Raw genomic sequence first — 21,521 nt, 5'->3', positions numbered from 1 at the left:
CCTTATCCAAGTGAAGACTGGAAGGGCAAACTGTCGGTGGCGTTGGATGTTGGGCTATGGTCCTCAGTCTGCCAAGAAGGGGCTGAACACTATTTCCTCCCAGGCATTTCCAGCAGCCATTGAATAAGGTCACTCAGTGTTAATTACTCTGTTTGAATTCTCTCCAACCACGGAGAGGAGTGCCACAGGCTTTTCTTTATCTGCGCCAGACAGCCCCCACATGGCAGCTGCAGTTTTCATTTCACGGGCCAAATGCTGCCCAGGCAGCTATTCAAGGAAAGCGAGAGGCAGGGGCAGAGAAACCACCGGTGCTGACTGAAAGGCTCTATGAGCACGAGCCGATGCCAATGCAGATGCGTCACACTCCAGTAGCTGTGCTACTCCCTCCTTCCAAGCCTGGAGCAGAAATCCCGTTTGGAAAGCAGCGTTCTCCCAGGTAAAGTCATTTGAAAAGTTGCCTGGGGACCCCCACACTATTGCTGGCAGATCGCAGGCAGATGAAACCTGTTGTGTGGTCAAGCCAGTGCATTACTGGGGAAAAAATGTGATTGTTTTGGAGTTTGAAGATTGGGTGCTGTGCGTCCTTCATCCAGCATACTGTAAGAGGGTGCATGTGTAGGACCAAAGAAGCAGCTGATGCAGTATCTTGTTTCTGACAGTAGCCAGAAGCTGATACTTAATGTGGAACAAGCAACCAGGTAGTGATATTTTTCTAGAATATTCCTCCAATAATCTGCAGTTCAGGATGGCTTAATTTTTAATATTTAATACTTCTGGAGGAATTTATCTTCCACGAGTTTGTACAAATGCTTTTTAAACCTGAGGATGTGCTGGCATCCACAGTGAGGAGTTACAGCTTCACCACCTCATCAGGTCCTAATCGTCTCCTTTGACTGTGCTGAACCTGCTGTCTCCCAACTTCATTCCCACTCATTCAAGATTTTTAAGATCCCTGTCCTGTCCCTGCCTAGCTCTGAGCAGTTCCTTCTAGCCCCAGGAATAACAGCTGCAGCTGTTCACATTTATCAAATTCTGTAAAATTAAAGGAAAGCTAGGAAAGTTGTACCCACCTTATCCTTCCTTGCCACACACCCTGCCAAAAGTTTGCTAACTTCATAGCAGAAATTACTTCTGGCTTTGCCTGGTTCCTTTTTCCTTTGGATTCACCCACAAAGTCACCATTGCCAAAAGCCCCACAAAAGCATCACACATAAAAGGGAGAAAAGAAAATCCAATGAGACTTACTCTGTGTCAGCTAGAGTGGCTCTCACGCTGGCCCACGCTGTAACAAATACAGCAGGGAGTCCTGCAAAAAAAACCCACAGGTCAAACGAGGTGAGTAGGGGGACTCATAAGCCCAGGTAGGGTGGGTTAGAGGAAGGTGGAAGAAGCAGCTTTTAAATATTCAAGCATAATTTAGACTAGGAAAGCCTGATCTTGGTCTCACATATCTTCTGTAGTCCAACTGGTAAACCAAATAGTGGCAGGGAGTATTTTCTAGAAGACAAATGTCATGGTCTGGATGTGTCCACTCTACTGAACTCTCCTGGCTTTCAAAACGGAACTTTCCCAAGTTGTTGGCCAGCAGTCATCCAGGTTTAAGCTACCTCCTGGTTTGTGCTCGGGAGATGCTCAAGTCTGGGCCTGAGATGGGTCATGGTCTTGGCAGGATAAACCATCAAGTTCCCATGCCTGTCCTCTAGCACTGCTTTATAGAGACATAGCCCATAGTGCTCGAACTTGGGTGATCGATACCTGCTCCAGCCAAGTGATTCGGTTTGAAGCAGAGAAGGGTTTCCTGCAGCACATCTTTCCCAAGACATTTGTTCCCTGACGTCAAGGAAAGGTGGATCTGGAGTCAGGCTCAGACCATGCCTCCAAGCACAGGGTTGGTTGGATTAGAAACTCTTTAAGTATGAGAGACTTGCTGCCTGAAGCAGACAAATGCCAGAATTTCGGGGAATGCTTGCAAAATACTCTAGTCAAAGGTTCATTTCCAAATGAACCATCCTCATTTCAGCCCAGTTACACTGGGCATCATCTTTTCCCTGTAAAAAGTAAAAGAATCATCAATATCAAAATGCAATCTTCTATTTATTTTTTTAGGGTCCAGTTTTACTTTATTTGTACAACTGAGTCCCCTACTGACTTCCCTTAAAAGGCAGGATCAAATCCACAGTAGCTTCCACAAATTCAAGAAGAATAGCCCCTTTCAGGTGAAAAAAAAAATATTAAAAAATAAATAAAGGCGACATTTATCACCGATGACTGTAAATATGCTGTTCACAGTCTAAGCTCATTGGGGCTTGGCATGCATAAGCACACGCTTAACTTTCAGCATGCACTTAAGTCTCATTAGAGTGCTTAAAGGCTTTCCTGACCACGGACGCTTTCCTGAGCTGGGGTGTGGAGCAGGGACGCCTGTTTCATACACACATGGACAACAGGGCCGTTATCTTGGTTGGAACTTTTAAATGCCATGGCAATATAAGAAAGCATAAATAATTAAACACAGAGCCTCACTCAGGACCAGCGCAGCAGCACTGCCTACAAAGATACATTTATAAGGAATGCACCCTGCTTTACAATCCCCTGCGATGGCTGGCACTGGAAAGAAAATACTTAACCTATTGCACTGGGAACTCGTGAGCGTGTTGAAGCTGAGGGCTTGGGGAAGGTGATGATTTATTGCAACAAGCACCGTCTATTTCTCCTCACTGTTAATCACTATCTATGAAAAATATGTGCGTGCTCCAAACTGCTGGCTGAGCTATCAAAGCCTTAAATGCATATAATTTTGCTGATATCATTGGTGATACTCCAGTCTATACCAACTGATAAACTGGCCATGTTGAGAAGTTCAGATGCCTGCTGTCTGCCTGCGAGATGGTGGATGTTCGCCCGCTATTGTGAAGGTCTAAGCTTGAAAGACGGAATGTTTCAGAGGTTTAGATGCATTTGTCATGTACTTGTTCGTGCCTAGCTTGTCCTGTACTTTACAAAAGACACTGTTCCCATTCATACTAATCCTGTACTGTGTTCAAGGTTGCTAGCAACAATAAAACATACAGGAGAAAAATAATTATGCCTAAAAAATCCCTATGTGTGGATTTATTGTGCCCAGTGCACTGCTGCCTCACTCCGTTCAGGCAAGCTTAGGAAAAGGATCCTTGACATTTTCTGCAAAACACACGTAGTGAATTCCTGGCACCAGTTTTATCGCTACGTTTGTCTTTCTGCGTCTCTTACATCGTTCTTTTTTTTGCAATATGAACAATTGTAAATGTTTGTAAATTTACAAAAAGTGGTACGAATCCTCCCCCTCCCTTTCCTCTGCCCTGTTTTTAACATTCTCTCTACATCAATGTAACATGGAGTGTTTGGGCCATCAGGTAATTTCTAGAGTCCAGTCTTTTCCTCCTGCTCTGGTAAACTAGTCTTTCAACTTGGAGAGTCAGAAGGCTTAGTTTTGCCTCCAGCATCTCTTTTACTTCCAGAGAGTGACTTTTTTGTGTTTCCACTTGAAAGTCCTGTTCTGTGATGTCCCAAGACTGAGAATCCCTCCTGCTGAGCGCTCACAATGCCCATTGATGGGAGAGCCACTAACCAGAAAATCAGGACTGATGTCTTCAAAGTTAGACATCTAAAGGTATCCACAAACAGAAGATACCCAAAAGGATGCAGCTCTGTGAGCAGAAAAGTCACAAGTGATTAGATGCATCATAGAATCATAGAAATCTAGAATGGTTTGGGTGGGCAGGGACCTCACAGCCCACCCAGTGCCACCCCTGCCATGGGCAGGGACACTCTCCACTAGCCCAGGTTGCCCAAAGCCCCATCCAACCTGGCCTTGACCACTGCCAGGGAGCCAGGGGCAGCCACAGCTTCTCGGGGCAACCTCTGCCAGGGCCTCAGCACCCTCACAGGGAAGGATTTCTTCCTAATATCTAATCTACCCTCTTTCAGTTTAAAACCATTACCCCTCATCCTATCACTACACTCCCTGATGAAGAGTCCCTCCTGATCTTTACTGAAGGCTGCTGTAAAGTCTCCCTGGAACATTCTCTTCTCCAGGCTAAACATCCCCAACTCCCTCAGCCTGTCCTCACAGGACAGGTGCTCCAGCCCCCAGTTGTCTTCGTGGTCCTCCTCTGGACCCATTTGACCAGGTCCATGTCTTTCTGGCATCTGACCACCCCACCAAGGAAAGGAAAGTGAGTCTCCAAAAAGCCTGTGATCTCCTGGATGGCTGTGAGCACAGACAGATGCAGGCGTGGATGGATGCATGCATGCCCCCGCTCTTGCACGTATGTACTCCACGTGCATGACCGGTGTGACGCAGGATGAACCCCACCGGGCAGTGATGCTGTGAGTGACTTCTACAGAATCCACATTGTATGCGCTGTGCATTTCCAGTCAATACACACAGTGTGTACAATGCAGGTGCTATAAAGTCAGGTATCTCCCCATCAGCTGGAAAAAGTGCAAACCTCAAGCTGGGCAAAGTCTGGTGGCCACCCCAAACCCTTACTCTCCTCTGTCACTTTTCTTGTGTATGTGTCTCCTAGCAGTTGGAAAAATGGCTTTCATGCACGTCTCAAAGCGGTGAGTAAGAGAGGCGGCTGCAAAGCAACTGCTAGGAGAAGAAAGCTTATGAATAAAGACCTTATGTAGGTCTGGAGAAATCTGGTCTCAGTTCCCTGCTATTTGAAAACGTCTCCGAGGAACAATGACTGTGTTTTTTCAGTCCTTCTGTGTCACAGTTTCCTAATATTAAATGGGGCTAATAATATCCTCTTATGCCTCTTGTCCCATTAGGTACAAGCACTTTCAGGCAAGGATGATTTCTGCTTAGATAAACATGCAGGGCTCACCAACATGAGTTTTTAGACCTGAGCACGTCTAATAGTAACACATCGATCTGTTTGTCTTTTCCAGGTTTCCCTGCAATCCTCATTTGCACCGTAGCTGAAAGCCAGTGCAGTCCAGCCGGGGTGAGGGGAATTAACATGGTGTGAAGGAAAAATGCCAGTGGAATCAGCTTGGGCTTTCTAGCTATTGGTCATGCTTCTTCGACTTCCTTCATAAAACAGCTGCAGGGAACTTGAAGTCTGCTGGGGAATTTATTGTTGCCCATAATATCATTATTTATTTATTTTTGTTGGGTGCTGGCAAGGAACAAGTTCCTTTCTGTCATCAGTGTCTCCCTTGCAAAAAGGGCGCTGCGGACTTTCACGGAGCTGTGCTCCCTTGTGCCAGTGAGGATGTGGATTGAAAAGACTCGACAGAAATCTTTGGGTCTGACATCAAAGAGTAACTATACGCTCCGGTTTCCTCAGTAGTCTGGAAATAAGATGTTGTAAGGTTAATTTTGCTCCATACCCCCACCCTGGAAATTTCCAGGCAGGATAAATCCACTGCTGTTTATTGTTACACAAGCAAGAAAAAAAAAAAAAAAAGCCAGCTTTTGGGGCAAACTTCTCTTTTCTGTACCTATGTGGAATGTCATAATTATTTATCGCTGATTCCCTGTCATTCATTGCTGTGGTATGGGCAGGATCCAGTGCCCACTGCAGGGAACTGGAGTTTTTCCACTGACTCCAGTGGGTCTTGGATTGGGTTCCCCTTTCCAGTGCCCAAAAGCTATCAATGCAATACGTCTGTGCGGGTGCGTGTGTGTACATTATCATGCTAATCAAAACAAAGCAAAAACAAATGCAACTGGAGAGATCCTATGTTCTCATTCCAGAGGAATTTAAATTGAGCAGCCTCAAACTTTTGGAAGCACACAGATGATTGGTGTTGTGACAGGTGTGACTTCAGCTTTGTGGTTGCTCTGATAAAATGATTATACTCTGGCAGTGGCTGGAAGAATTAATGAGAGGAACCCAAGCCTGTTAGACTGTTTGCCTTTGGCTGCATCATGAGCAGCATCAAGTTGGTTTTTCTTGTTAAACATATGGCATTATTTTTCAACTGCTTCCTTCTCTTCCAGAATTTGCTCTGGGGAATTGCTTCTTTAAGTCTGCTCTGTAAAGTTTAATGTCGTTTTCTGAGAAGCAAAGTTTACGTAGCTTGCAGGTTTGGAAGAGGGTGGGTTTGGGGGTCTTTTTGGTTTGGGTTTTTTTGTTCATTTGTTTTAAAAGAGAGGTGACATCTAAAGTTCTCTCTGTCTCACAGCAGCTGAGGTAAGAAATGCCCAAAGTATCTCTCTTTATCTATTTATTTTCCCCAAATCTTACCAGCTGACTGGGACTAGACTTTGCCCAAGAGATGGATACCCACTTTGAGACTCATATTTACACCTCCCATCTTTATCATGTGGCAGCACAAGCATTTTCTGACCTATACACCAGCTGAACATGTGATTAGCAAGGAGCTTGTGGATCCCTTCCCCATAATCACAGCGGGGAAGGAGGAAAGGTGGACAGAGTCCTGTGGGCTGGACTGCCCTGGGCTAGTGAACCCCTTGCTGGCTCTCACAAAGCAAAAAAACCCCGCACCATAACTGAGATCTGCACTATCTGGCTTGCTCAGAGCCCCACTGTTAGAGACATTGGTTTTCTTCCAGAAGAAATCCTGTGCTGGAATGGGGATGGTGTGGTGCACACATTAGTCTTGTCCTAAAATGCAGTCAGGATGTGGCCAGGTGCATTTTGGACCTGGAAACTGGGAAGTGGTCCTGAGCCATACAGTTTAGAGGTAACCTTAGACACCTCTGAACAGGTTTTTCCTGCTATAAACTCCTTTGTAGACCTACACCCCATTATTCTTAGTTATGTCCTCTAGGATCATCTAATATGTTTCCTGTTCTACCTTACAGTCCGCATGCTTCAGACAACTGTGAGCAGTTGTTTTATTGTCCTCAGCCTACCAGCACCTCATAACTCCTTGCAAGCCAAAGCTAATGCCAGAAGTGAACAGAAAGCATATTCTCATCTGAAATGTGTGTGCCCAAAACGTCTTCCACTAATGAGAGCCCTCCCTGCACCCACATCCCACCCCTTTCTCCTTACTCCAGGAAAAGATGCCCAAGTTAAAAGAAAAGGAAAAAAAATAGTCTTCCCCACAAATTGCAGGTTTCTACTGGTGCTCCAACACTCATGAAACCGCAGGAGCTTTTTAAAGCAACTGAGATCTGAGGTAGGAAATCAGAGCTTAGGTCTGCCATTGGAAGCAGATGCTCACAGCCTCACGCAACTTTCCCCCCCTCCAGCCCAATGCCTGTTGCTCAGCAGGAGGCACTTGGCAGAGATGGGGATAACTCAGAGGGTGCACTAAAATCAGCTGTCACATGCACACATCTGCTGCCCTGGAAGGATGGCAAGATGTGCCGTGTCTCCAAGCCTGGGCTGATTTTCCAGAGATCCTGGAAGTGCCAATGTTCATACCACAATTATAGAAATGATGAAGGCTTCACAAGAGAGCTAACCTGTCCTTGCAAGAGCCACTGTGTCTCTGATGCTCATCGTGCCTCTGTCCCCTCTGCTATATTTATGTATATGCACTATCTTCTTCAAAGACTACCTCCAAAAAGCTTCTTACACATCAGCCGTAAGGAGCAGCCATGACTTACCCCAGCCAAATAATGTGAATCCCCAAAGATACTTCTTCTCTGAGAAAAATGCCATGAAGATGAGGCTGTGGAGATAGAGCCCTTCCACCAGAATCCAGTAGTAATTGGTTGCCAGGAAGTAGAGGAAGAAGGTAACCGCTACTTTACAGCCCACCTGCAATGACCACAGAAAGATACGGTTATGTGAGGAACATGGTGTGACATTCTTGTTCTACATAAAGCCATGATTTGCCAAAAGAGGCTGGAAAACAAGGTGGAGAAAGGGGAAAAAAAAAAATCAGAAAATTCTGTTGCATGGCTTTTACAAGGGGGAAGGATCAGTGCAAGAACAGAAGAGAAGAACAATTGAGAAGAAAGCTTCTTCTCAGCCTGACACCTCCAATAGCAGGTGTATTGGGAGATGTAGGAGGACAGGGCACGTGTGGAGAGATGCTGACCTGATCCTACTCTCCCCCAACCCCAGTGATGAGGGGCTCACATGCTTTCTAGGACAGCTATGTTTCTCCTTTTCCCTGTGATTCTTTTCCACGTTAGAGGACAAAGGGCTGTGGCCAAGTCACCTTGATCTGGGTGACCTGGTGCAAGTCACATCACTTGGAAGTATGACTTCCTCCTCAGCTTGTGGAGAGATACAGGCACCGTGCTGAGGGTGAGTCACCCTGTCCCATCATGGATGTCCAAGACAGGGTCCTCCAGGGCTGCATCTCTTTCCTTAACGAGTGAGAAGACACCCCAGATGGCTGCTGTAGGCTTTGGCAACTCGTTCTCCAAGAGCAAACAGAAACTGGAGGATTTCACCCATGATGTCAAGTTGTTTTCTCAACAGACCTGAGCTGCAAGGTGGGAGACCTGGTAGAGACTTCCAGGACACACTGTTCTTAAATGGGTGTATCGGCTGAACTCTCACTCCACACTGGCCCGAAATCCTTTGATCTCTTGAGAGGAAAACCCTGACTGTGACTCTTCTGGCAGAGTGGGGCAAAGCTATCCTTGTTCCAACGTTTCTCAGCCCTAGTAGAGAAAAGCTGCAAAGTAAGGATGCCGCTCGGGGTTAATTGGTACAAAGGGACACATAATGCTGTCTCCTGTCAATGTGGAAATGCTAGGACTCTGGACAGTCCGATTTCACAGGAAACTTCTGACTACCAAACACATCCCACAGCAGTAGCACGTCTCCATGCTGCCCCTTACCTTGAGAGGAATACAAGCGACTTGCAGAAAATGTCAATAATATGTACTTTGTAAATAAAAGGAGTATTTTTTATTCTGGCCCAGCTCTTACACTAATCCTCTGCCAATCAAAATGAATATACACATATTATATACATATGTATGGATATATAAATTATGGACACGTTTACAACTATTTTCTTTTACAAAGTGAGTTAAAATAGAAGATCAATTAAAAATCCCCATCCAAGTTTAATAAAAATTTTTATATTTACAAAAAATCACCATCTACCCATGCACAGGGAGCATCAGGCAATAATTGCACAGCTCCTACTTGACTTGGAAACAAAAGAAATACATTAATTGTTGCCTTCATGTCTTGTTTGCCTTTCAATTCAGCAGAATGGGAAATGCCATTAAATTGCTAATATTCAAAGAAAGCAATATATTATCACAATTATTCCTTATAATGAGTCCAGCCCAAGGAGAAATAGAAAACAATGCAGTGAAACATTTTGTGTTCTTTCCAAAAAGGGACTGTTTTGAAGTGTATTGAGGGCCTCAGCCAGAGGCTTACCAAATTAATGAAATGGATGTCTGAAATGGGAAGGAAACACGGTAACAAATTTCCATTTGAGGTGACCTGGATGCAGTGGGACAGTTCGTATATGCTGATTTTATGCAGAGGTGTTGGTGGCCAGGTCTCTGGTAGTAGCACAAGCTGTGAAAGACTTGAGAAGGCGAACGAATACATAGGCAGAAAGTTTTTTGCCACATTGCGAGAGACACTCCACTAAGATCTTTGAGCTAGCTCACATTTTCTGTGTGAATTGAAAGCAACCCTTGATCTTAGATACTAAAATCTACCTTATCTGTTTCTGCAGCATCCAATAATTCATGGCTGATGAGCTATCGTACCTAGGATCCGCTATGGGAAATCTGTGATGAGGTCAATATAGACATCCGCTTTTTGCAGGTGAACCCTATCATTTCGTATGATAATGCATAATCCCCCCATTGTCTCTTCTAAAATGTCTTTTTTTCAGAGATGCGAGTGATAAATTGCAAAAGGAGCAACCAGCTATGGTTTGCTGCAAAATTACAATGAGATGAGATGTCTACCTTCTTCCTCCCAAGCTACCTCTGCTCTGGCTCTGGGAGTCAGGGCTTAGAGCCTCCCAAGACACGTTCAACCATGGCTTTGCTAGATGTGGGGTGTCAGTCTGATGGCACAGATGTTACAGCACAGCGATGCCTCCGTGGGTCATCCAGAGAGGAGCTCCAAGTGGAAAACCAGCCAATTGCACGTTGTGGTGGGAGAAGTACACGCTGTGAAATGCAAGCACTGATGTGCCTTGCGCTGGGATAGCCAGGGGACTTCCCAGAACCATATGCTTTAGGGGGCATCAGGGGAGTGCTGAAAATAGTAGTTGTAGGTGGGAACCAAAACCTTAACCTTGACTTTAGCTCTGACTGCATGGGGAACAGCTCTTCCTTAGCTCTGGGGTTGGACAGTCCCTCTGGGCCAGTGGATTGAGAGGGAATGGGAAGGGATGGGGAGAGGCTGTGGAAGGTGAAGAAAGCGGGGGGAGCTGGTGTCCCTCAGTAGGGTGGAAAATCCCACCGAAAGAGGTGAGGTGTTGAACAGAGAGGACAGAGGCATGAAGCCTGGAGGGACCGGCTGCTGCGGTGATACTCACAAACTGCGATTTATCTGCTGGAGGTGCTTCAGTAATGGATTTCAAGTCTTCCTCTGAGATCCGTTCCATCTCCTCCAAAGCTGACCCAGAGTACAAGACCGCGTCCTTCACGAAGATGCTCACGGCTCTCAGCATGAAGGAGACAAACAGGTGCATGTGGATGTAGTTTCTAGTGCAGTGCAAACGCCTGGAGGAGGAGACAGAGAAGGATTGGAGTCGTTTAGCCCATCTGTCGGACAGACTCAGGGTCACCTCTGCTTCTGAAGAGCCCCATCAGCACTGTGCCACCACGGGGAAGCAGTGCTAGTGCCACTGCTGCCCTGCGCTCACGGCTCACCCGTGGGGTTGGTAGATGAATTAATACCTACTCCAGGGGTTTGGTCACAGCACCCCTGCTGACTTTGCATTGGTGCTGTACTCATTTAAGCTCCTTTTTATTTCTGACTGGGAAATCTTAGAAAGAAATAGGGATGTATTTTGCCTGTTCTGGGCACGCGTAGTGAGCACGCATGAAGTGAGCAGTGTGTGCAGTGAGTCTATGTCTGGAGGATGGTGTGTGTGCAGTGCACATGGAGCTGGAGGAGGGTATGCGATAAGCAGTTCATGCTCACTGTGTGCAAATCTGGAGTGCAGTGTGCATGCAGTGTGTGTGCAGTACGTATGGAACCAGCTTGCACACGCAGGACACTGTGTGTGCAGTGCACGTGGATCTGGAGGCAGTGAGAGGTGCATTCAGTATGAAGTACACGCACAATGTCTGCACATCTGGTGAACATCAGGATGAATGCAGTGGGTGCACAGCCAATGTGCAGGGTGTGTGCAGTGAGCGTGCATCCAGTGTGCAGTGCACATTCAGGGAATGTACATCTGGTGTGCAGCACGCGTGCAGCGAGCCAACAACAGCTGTGCAGTGTGTGCAGGGCGTGCGCATCCCTGTGTGCGGTGTGTGCATGGTGAGCACATCCCTGGTGTTCAGTGCACATGCGATGCAGTCATTTTCCAAGATGTACAGTCAGAAGGCAGAATACACGCACAGTGCTCACTGATACTAGTGCGTGTATCCTCTGTGTCCCTTTCAGTGTTAAATCCATCCCTCCAACAAATTTACCCTTCTCAGAGTGAAACCCTGCATTTAAACACTTCACGTTTATTTGCACTTTGTGCAGAGGAAATGGACTACAAAGGCTACAGAACTTGTGCCCACTAAAAAACCTTGTAAACTGCTAATCTTTGTGCCCACTCCAAATTTAGTAGCAACTATAGTAGTAACTATAGCGTGCTGGGCTGTTTTCCCTGTTTGCCTTTAGAGACACTATCGTTCTCTTGGTCGTGTTGGGCAGTTTCTGGGCTCCACCCCAGCAACAGCAGCAATGGCCCCACAAATGCTGATTGTAAAGCGCTTTAAGATCCTTTTTGGGGAAAAGCTGGATTGTAAGAAGTGAATGGGTTAGACCCATATCTACGAGGTGTGTTTTAGAAACAGTGATCCCGCCTTTAGGGAGAAGAAGGAACTAACTGACCTTTTGGGGTCCCCTTCTGTCCTCTATAGCTCTGTTGGCTAGCCATGCATGAATTTATTAATGGATTTATACGCTCTTAAATCCCCAGCTCCAACAATGGGAATAAAAAATAAAAGTTGTGGTTTTTTTCCCTCCTTTGGAGAAGACTGTGATAGTAATAACAATTGTTTCCTGCGCTATTATAATAAAAATTATGCCAAGCAGAACTGCTGAGGTATAAATGAAGATGGGCTTTGTTCCCTGCATTTGAAATGTACTCAGTGAATCTCTGGATTATGAGTTATTTGGAAAAAAATCTGGCTTGGTCCCCACTGCTGCTTTGATCCTTGGGACAAAGATACTCTAGCACAGTCGCCCATGTAGTCTGGGCTGTAAGTGAGGTGCTCCGACTACGTGATCAAGGAGAAAGCATGTGTCCTGAAACTAGGAGTACTCTTGCATACAGGGACATAAAATATTTTAACAATAAATATTGGCAGTACTCCACGGGAAATGAAACAGGGGAAGGGTTCAGAGGACAGGAGGGTGGTGGCCTTCATGGGACAGGGTTGGGTTCTGGGATACATCATGCCAACTGCCTCCAGGAAGTGTCTGCGGTCCACCTTGGCTTGTGTGTGCCACAGATTTGGGCACTGGGATGCTCTCCTATCCAAGCAAATCCCCCCTGACCTCCGTTTGTGCACTGTGGAGAGGTCTGAGCACTTTTAGAGCCAAAGACTGCACATTTTATTCCCAGGGGTATATCTGGGACTTAGCTCGAGCTTGCATGATGGGAGCTGCTGAGTTCATCTGCAGACACTGTGTGGCTGTTTGCTGCGTGGAGAATTTCCCTCTGCAGCTGTTGTCTGGATGCTGCTGTCTGCTAGGAGAAGTCACTGCCATCCACTGAAGGGAGGCGAATTTGGGGCTCAGGGGATCGGGGCTCAGCATCCTGCTCCACCTGCAGCTCACCAGCTATGGTTTCCCAAAGGACAAACTTCTAGCTGTGAGCGAGACCTTTCATCCCTCCCCTCCCCTCCCCTGGTCTCTACAGCACCAAGGAGATGCAACAGCCAGGTCTGAGGAATGGATGACAGAGGTTCAAAATGGTATTTAGGACCCTACATCCCTTGGCAGGGGTGGTGGAGAGGGGAGGCAGAAAATCAGTTAGGAGGATGAGCGATCATTTTTGGATCCCTAGGTACAACAGCAGCATGGGGGGAGATTGGAGGAGTCAGTCCAGCACTTTTCATGGCTGGGGTCCCCTTCAACCAGTCTATCCTTCATGAATATTTGGCTTTAGAGTGGAATTTCCCTTATGAAACCTTAGCTATCTAAAAATTAGCCATCTAAATCTAAGTCAGTCATCTGAAGGGGTTATAGGGATGGAAAACCCTAGATAGTCTTCCAAGGGAGACAACCGTCTTCCTGGAGATGTCCCTCTTCCCATTTGCTATAAAGAGGGTCTAGAAAACTCCATTGCAGACAAGGGGAAGAAGTTCAAACATCCCACCCACCATCCCCCAAGAAGTTTGACCTAAGTGACACTAACACAACCCAAAGCACAGATGCAACCTCCTGTGGCTTGCTGAAGAAGCACATGCCACCCCAGTTTTATCCTTTAGGAAAGCCCAGGGCTTTTCCAATCTAGTGACAACTTGCTTAGGTAGAAACAGAGCCGCCTACCTGAAGTATCCCAGGATAAGGACAGCAACTGTGAGGGATCCCAGAGAGATGGAGTATCCAACAGTATAAATCAAATAGAGGCGATCAAAGACCTCCTGCAGTACAAATGATGGAAAAAATAGCGTCACATTAGAACGCGTCCTACTGCATTGTAACACAACCGTGGTAGCAGCACAGAGATTCAGGCTATCATACCTGCCGGGGGTGTACAGCTCTGGGTCTGGGAAACCTTTAGCAATCACACTCGATGTATTTTGTTTTTTACATAAGGACAGCTTGGAAAGTGGTATTCATCTTTCCTAATGACTAGGGGGAGCTGGGATTTTTTCAAGGGAATAGTGATGGAGTTGGGTTAATCCCATGCCTGGGAGTTTTGCAGCATTTTCATCAAAAGGAACCCAAAGCGCTTTACAAACTCTCAGCTAAATCCAGAGATCACTTGGCAACTTTCGCTTGAACAAAATGCCCGCTGACCTGGGATTTTTGCTGGAACTGTAAAATTTAGCCATAAAGCTATGCCATACCATTGCTGAATGACTGATGTCCAGGCTGGTGGAGTGTCAAGCCACCACAGAAAACATGGGGAGGATATACTTTGGCTGCGAGATATGAGAAGAAATCACCTGCATTTATTTTTCTTTTTTAAAATCAAAAGCAGCCTATGACTGTGGTTATCCGATCCAGACACAACTTTAGCTTGCCAAAGTCCCATTGGAAAAGGACCTGTCACAGGAGAGCTCATAGTAATTAATCCTGTAGGAGGTTTTAGTTCTCTTGGCCCTCTGTATTTTAGAGTTGGGTTTAGAAACCCTGAGCTTTCCATTAAAAATCGACATGTTTTTCTTCATCCTGTGCTGGGGGCGTGCAGCTTATCTCAGGAATTACTGAATATCTGCCTGAAAAGGGTTAAAACGCCTGCCACCATCCTAGCTTGTACCGTCTTTCATCGTCTGAAATTAGAAATAAACCCCGAAGAAACCAACCAATTCAGCATCTTTCTCCTCGCTCCCTCCTCCCCTGCCTCCCGCCTTTCCCTCACCCCACCCGCTGGGTTGCAATAACATTAGTAACGCTGGGCTCTGAATGACAGCTCTGATTTTGATTTGAGGCTAGAAATGCTGCCCTGGAATGCAAAACCTCAGCCCTATTACATCAGAATCCCCAGATATGCGAATGTTTCTATGCGGTTTCCATCGGTAGAGTGGTGCGCTTGCCAATATTAATCTACTATGTGTGTATGTGCGTATTTTTATATATATATCTGTGGAGGCAGCAGGCACTAAAAAGCCAATGTGAGCAGATTCAAGAGCTTTAGGGGTAAAAAAAAAAAGCTCCTTCCCTTCAAAGACTGGTGCACTTTTCCCACTGCCAAGTTGGAATCCTCTTTGAACTGGAAAACATTTGCCTCCATGGTGAAAATAAAATAAAAAAAAAATTAAAATCTTATTCCAAGTTTAGGATTCTTGGTAATTTGGCAGTTGTGAGGCGTTACTATGCTCAGCTGAACAAAAGCGTCCCTGAGCCCCATTCAGAAATTTAACCGGAAAGATCCACGCTCCTATCGGACAACGACACCGTTGTAACAGCAATGGCCTTGGGAAGGGCCTGCTGCTTGGCTGGCAGGACATTTTCGGAGGCTGTGGTTAATTCCTCTGATTAACCACAGGGCCTCTTTTTGAAAGGATATTGAATCAGAACTGCCAAGACATACACATGCATGCATGCATGCATGCACGCTGGTGTGCTTGCTTGCAGACATAGGTGCCACAAATCTTACCCGGTGTCACAACAGGGAGCCTTCAGGGAAAGTGATTTTTTTGGATGGGGTGCATAAGTAAGTCCTTGGGGAAAGCCTCAGGAGCAAAATGTTGAGGTTCTCCAAAAGGCTGCACAGAGCAGCCCTTGGGAGGGCAGCTCATGCTTGCTAGTTCCTCAGGAATGGTGAGACCTGGATTTACCCAGGAGGGAAAAAAAAAAAAAAAGCTCTAAAGGCAGTTCCAGGTCTCACTCATCTCCTAGCATGAGGGAGGTCCCAGCTCGGTGGAAACCGCAATGCTGAATCAGGAAAGGTCCTCCATGTAACAAAATATTGAGTCATCTGCCAGCTGAAAAAACCACCTCCATGGTCTGAGAACCCTCTTTTCGGAGCTGAGATGGATGGGAATTTAAATAATTCACAGAAGACCACAGAGGTCATGCATGGCCAAGCCATGGACACAACATGGACTTCCATAGTCTCAAGGCAGTGGACTACTTACTAGACCATTCTGCTACAGCAGGAGCTCTACCGAATGCCTCTTATAAATCCACCCTGAAGACAGACTGACCATCACTGGTCATCCAATGACCTGTTGGAAGAGGCAATTCACCCTGCAAAAATCTGGCCTTGTCACACCATGAGACCCTGGTTTAAAAGGTGTCATACTTGAATCAGTGTCATTTAATTTGACTCATGTGATCCTCCACTGTTTCAACTGTTGACACATGTGCACTGAAAAAAAGAAAAGCTGATAAAAAGCTAAAGGAAAACCAGAAGAACAAAACCTCAATAGCTATGATTCCAGGGGCAGGGATTAGCAGCAAAATATTGTAAAACTCACAATCTAGCACCAAGAATAGGGAACATCAGTTTCAAAGCTAGTGTCCTTGAATCTTGCCCTCTGCCCACTCCATCCCGTGCCCTGCTGGGATGAGATAATGACAGGGAAGGTGTGTGATGGATCTGATCCCCCTCCTCTTTCTTCCTGTCTCTTACAGCTTTCCTGTGCCTCTTGCATCTGCCATCTCCCTGAGGAGCACCCAACTTGTCCCCTTCCCCTGCCAACAGGGTCTGCAGAAGAATGCTCTGGAGGCCTTTCCTTCATATGGCTGAGCCAGCTGTGGTTGCTCCTGGAGGGTGCTGGGCAGGATGAGGCCCCTCTGATGTGGCTGAGCCAGTTTTGGGGTTGGTGAAATGACTTCCCATCAAGTTATGCAGCACGCATCCTCTCTAGGTCATGCTCTGTGGTGCTCTCAGGCATTGCACAGCCTCCAGGCACTTCCTTTCCCCCATCCTCTCTGGTCACACATTGCAAAGTTCCACCAAACCACAGCCATCTATCTTGTATAGCCAGGTGAAATGAACTGTCTGCAGTGAGCTAGCCCACCTGATCCTGCCTTCCCAACCTCGCTCCAGCCACAACTCAGAGACTGACAATAGACCGAACCACGAAAAATCTAAGTACTATTTCAGATGTATTGCGTGCTGAAGCCGTAACAAGATCTCCCTTTCCCCCTCCCTCTTGGTTTGGTGGGAGACTTCCTCTCTGCTCCCCTTTGGATCTCAGCTTTCCACCAGCCTGACCTCAGGGTAGAAACTTCACAGCAGCCTGGTGGCTTTGGGAGAACAGGAAACCAAAACAGAGCTGGAGATGGCTTCTGCATGAACTCAGAGAGTGCATGGAAAAACCAAAATAAACAAAACCTAGCTACCGTGGGCATCCATGGGCTGGATGTGCCCCCCTCCCACAAGGGTCCCTGCATTCCCCACTCCCTGTGGTTTGGACATCTTTCAGGTATGTGACCCTCAGAGCAGCTGGCTGTTACGTTTTCATACTGTGCTCAGGGCTTAAACTGACTCCTAATTTGTCCACTTCCACCAATGGGGAGATAATTTGCGTTCATCTGAATCCAGAGGAAAACTACTTTCCTGTGAAGGACAGCTCAGGGCTACATCAGAGCACCAGGCGTGGAGTTTCGAGGCCCCATCCATTCCAAAACCACGGCTGTGCTTTTACTCTTGCATTGTAGACAGCTGTAGGACAGTCTGTGCGAAGAGTATTTCTGCTCCCTCAAATTCTAGTATAGGTGCATGAAATTCACCATAGTGGATGTGGTCCTCCTAAATTAGATGTCTGTGGTGTGGATAGCTCCCTCGGAGCTGGCTACCTGAGGTCCCAGCAGCAGTAAGAAAGAGGTAATTTAGGCTGCAATTCATCTATTTTAATCACAGGATGGTGTCCTCAGCCATCAGCTGCATCGACTGGGTTGTCACAAGAGAAGTCCAGGGTGAATAGCTCAAATAAACTTTTATATAGTGAGTCCCATCCATCTGACTCCCAGGTAAGAAGTCTTGTGACCCTTAGGACTCAATTCAGTTGTTCTTCCATGTCTCTCATGTCATTTTAGACACCCAAGTGTCCTGACTGTCTTCAAGTTGCTTTTACAGAAGGGAATGAGTTTCCTGTAGGTCCCATGTTATATCTGCAATTCCCATGCCGTTGTCTCATGAGGACATCTCATTTGGCTTTGGGCATAAACATAACCTATGTTTCAGCATCTGGAAGAAACCTTCAGGGCTTTGGTGTTCATGTATCCTCTTTCCTTCCAGTGTCACAAAGAGGGACGTGGGTGACTGAGACATTTTCTAGGTGACTGGTGGCAAACCCCATTCTGAGTATCACTGCATTGCTTCCTGCATCCAACTTTCCCCTTTCATCCTTTTTCTTCCATCTTTGTGAGACAACGGCAAGACTCTGCACCATTTAGGTTGTGAAGCTGAAATGGATCCAGTGGTCTTTTGAGGAGTTGGCAGGCTATGGCTGAAGGGTGGGATTAGCAGTGTATGAGGATGGAAGCATATGTAAGGGCTTTCCAGATCAAGTATCTGCAAAGTTTCTGGAAGCTGCTGATTCAGATGTTGCTAATGACATGTTTGAAATTAGGAGGGGAAGCATTTTACTGTTCTGAATGATAAGCAGTGCCAGAAAGTCTCCGTCACTAGCTCTAGTCACTGCTTTTCTTGTCTTTTTCAAAAATAAAAGATGTGACTAAAAAAAGCTTAATGGCAGGGAGAAGGGATATTTGCAAAAGGCACAGAACAGCCACTGATTTCCGAAGCCTAAGGGAAATCATCGAGTGCTGAACATGACTTTTTGCTGCAGAGTTCTGGTCCCCTCATCTATAAAGATGCTGGACAATTCAGATCCTCACAATCCGGATAGTGACTGGGGTCAGCTCTCAGACTAAGACACCCCCATTTAGATGCGTTAATGTGCATCTCCGTGTGTGTTGAGTGTCTATGTTCACATGATAGTCAACAAGGAGAGATCATCAGATTCAGCTGCCTACACCTACGCACCAAGTGCTGTGTGAGATGTCTGTAAGTATCCACGCGGACCCCAGACGCTGTTCCAGAAGAGCACGGGTCTCACAGGCAACTGCCAGCCTTGTGTTAATACTGTAGGTTCTAATACATCTCCAGTGGTGCCAAGTTTTTAAGTTTAGGCAAATAAATTCAGCCCTCTAACTGCAGTCAGCAGAGCTGGAGAGTTGTTCAGCTCTATAGAACAGTCTAAAAAATAAAGGAAAAAGGAAAGGGTGGGGGTAGACCCACGTCTCAGAAGCCAGCTGAGCACTTTGGGTGCCCCACAGATGTATTGGTGAGAGGCAGTGCTTTTCCATGTCACGCCCAGTTTATCTACAGCATTCATAGCCACAGGACATCCAGGAGGCCACCAACAAAACGTGTCCCAAATCTGCTGTTCACATTAATAGGAAAAAGTTCTCCAAATCCTATGCTACAGCCACGTGCTGAGAATGCCCCACAGCTGCAGGCGTTTGGAGGGCTATGAGAGGGGACAAGAACACTCTTTGCTTGCCAGCTTTCATGAACTGTCCTTAAGCATCTACTATGGCCAGCAATGGTTAAATATGGGGTACAAGGGGACTGCATCTGACCCTGTGTGTTATCTTGTGTTGTGAGAACCCTTGTGTTCTCATGTGAAGTATTATTATGTTGCTGTTATAAACCAGCAGACTTTCCCAGCAGACTCTAGGCATAAAGTATTATCAGCAGCTCCACACTAAAAGGTGCTACAGCATTTACAGGAACCCACTAGACTTAACCTCCAGGCATGAAATGAGGTCTGCATGACAGGGTTGCTTGCAAGAATGAAAAACACATCTCGCTTATGATTTTTTTTTTTTTTAATTCCTATATGCACTTTAAACATCTGCTCATCTTTCATGGTGCAAATGTATGACACTTTGATGGCGTTTAATCTGTATAACTCAGCACACACCATGTAAACATCTTTTATGCCATCAGTTTGAGGCTACACAAAGTTGTCAGCTTTTAAAATGACCCCAGAGAGCTCCAAGAACAAAGGCCAGGCATAGAAGACTTTTGGTTTGAACAATGGAGTTTAGATAAAGCAGCCCTGCAACATGCTGTGCCTTTCCCATTGTGTTTGGTATGTGACGGATTCTTGAGGCCTCTCTGATTTGTCTAAAAGCAGTAAAACCACCATGATATAAACAAGCAATAGCAGATGAAGGCAGGATTGGCGGGCTGAGGTTAGATCCTAGGATGGTCCATCTTGTGAAGCTGGTGATTTCCAAGCTGAACTAACCTCCCAGGTTGCTGGCTCATATTCCCCTTCCCCATGATTTAAGTAGATGTAGGTCACATTTACCCTTAAGATCATCCTTGAAAACAGCATAGGTTTGACCTACTTTAAAAAAAGATGTGTTTGGCATTAGTGTTGTTTTTGGGGAGATGGGAATGAAGGAAATTTCTGCTTATTGAGCAAAATATGCCATTACTCTGCCAGTGTCTGAAAAGGTGACCAGAAAAATGACCATGCTGAAGGTTCTGCTGTTGGCTGGCTGTATGACAGGGATCCATGGTCAGAAGGCTACTATGGTTTTTGGAGACAAATTGCCTAAAAAGCTGCCTACTAATGCCAGGGGCACATCAGGACTTCCCATGTGTCCCACATTTTATCCAAAGATTGAGGAGCTCCAAGAAGACAGGTTGCCCTGACTCCTAATTTTAAGAGAACCTTAAGAAAGCTGCAAGGAGGATGGCCAATCTGGGCCAGACCAAAGGTCCTCTTAGCCCTGCTCCCTTGTCTCCTACATGCCCAGGAACAGATGCTTAGGGAAGAGTGTAAGAACAGAACAAATATAGAGTAAATATATATATACACACACACATATATATATATCTATGTGACTATCATCTGGTGGTTATGTAGCAGTGCTGTAAACTCTATCCCAACGTTCAGCAGCTTGTGGTTCAGCGACGAGAAGCACACAGCAGACAGACAAACAGCTGCTGTTTAACCACACTGCCTTCCTCAAAGATTGAACACCGGCCAATCCATTCCCCTTCCTTCCCTTGTCCTACTGTCTCTGTTTAAACATTGGGTGGAAAATAAACAAAGCAGAGCTGCCTGGTCAGGGTGCTGGGGTGGGAAGCCGCAGATCTCTCAGCTTATCTGTTCAGAGGCAGGGAGATTTTTCTGAAGATCCAGGGTGCAATGGGGATGGGGGGGTGTGTCCATGCATGGCTCCTGGGGAAGGAGTGGGAGAACGAGATTTCCCACCATCTCCACCGCACTGCTGATGGGTTATCTTAAAAGCAGAATATGAGAGTTCAGAGAAGCAGGTCATGACATAGTGGTGGCTTTCAGCACTGCCCCAAAGGTACCAAGAAAATTGTCTTATCTTCCCATGGCATGCTGCTAGGACACCTTCCTACAAAACTCCTTCCTACCCCTCGCTAAACAGTTGTCTTCTACAGACTGAGTCCAAGACACGGTTGTTCATGGCAAGATTAATGCTGTCTGCAAGATATTTGGGGAAACACAGTTCAACAGCCAACTGCAGCCTACCTGCTCTCCTGGCTAAAGAGAGGACATCAATCTTCAGAGCTGTCAATCCAGCGTCCTTCAGCAGTGCTAATTTTCCCTTAGAAAACAGCCCGAGAGCAATTGCTCACTGGGCAGTTACGAGCTGTTAATTCTCCTGGCTCTGATGGCTTTAGCATACTTTGCTAATTTCAGAAAGCGGTTTCCGTGCTGCTCTGTGCGAAATAATCCTATTTATATGGTTCAGGAAAAGGTA

The 21,521-nt window shown here is 46.2% G+C and overlaps 1 protein-coding gene across 1 annotated transcript in view; it reads right to left on the bottom strand.

Annotated features, from left to right (window-relative positions):
- PTH1R (parathyroid hormone 1 receptor) overlaps positions 1-21,521 on the bottom strand; it is a 121,526-nt gene that overhangs the window by 14,756 nt on the left and 85,249 nt on the right. Inside the window, exons 5-8 of the mRNA XM_010301893.2 lie at positions 13,632-13,726; positions 10,447-10,633; positions 7,577-7,730; positions 1,246-1,306 (exon numbers count right to left, since the gene is read on the bottom strand). Of these exons, the coding sequence (XP_010300195.1) occupies positions 1,246-1,306; positions 7,577-7,730; positions 10,447-10,633; positions 13,632-13,726 (497 nt within the window). The remainder of the gene's footprint in view (positions 1-1,245; positions 1,307-7,576; positions 7,731-10,446; positions 10,634-13,631; positions 13,727-21,521) is intronic.

The sequence above is a fragment of the Balearica regulorum genome, chromosome 2 (genome assembly GCF_011004875.1).
Source record: "Balearica regulorum gibbericeps isolate bBalReg1 chromosome 2, bBalReg1.pri, whole genome shotgun sequence".
Taxonomy (NCBI): Eukaryota; Metazoa; Chordata; class Aves; order Gruiformes; family Gruidae; genus Balearica; species Balearica regulorum.
The sequence above is the reverse complement of the archived record's forward strand: the minus strand, read 5'-3'. Positions and strand labels throughout refer to the sequence as shown.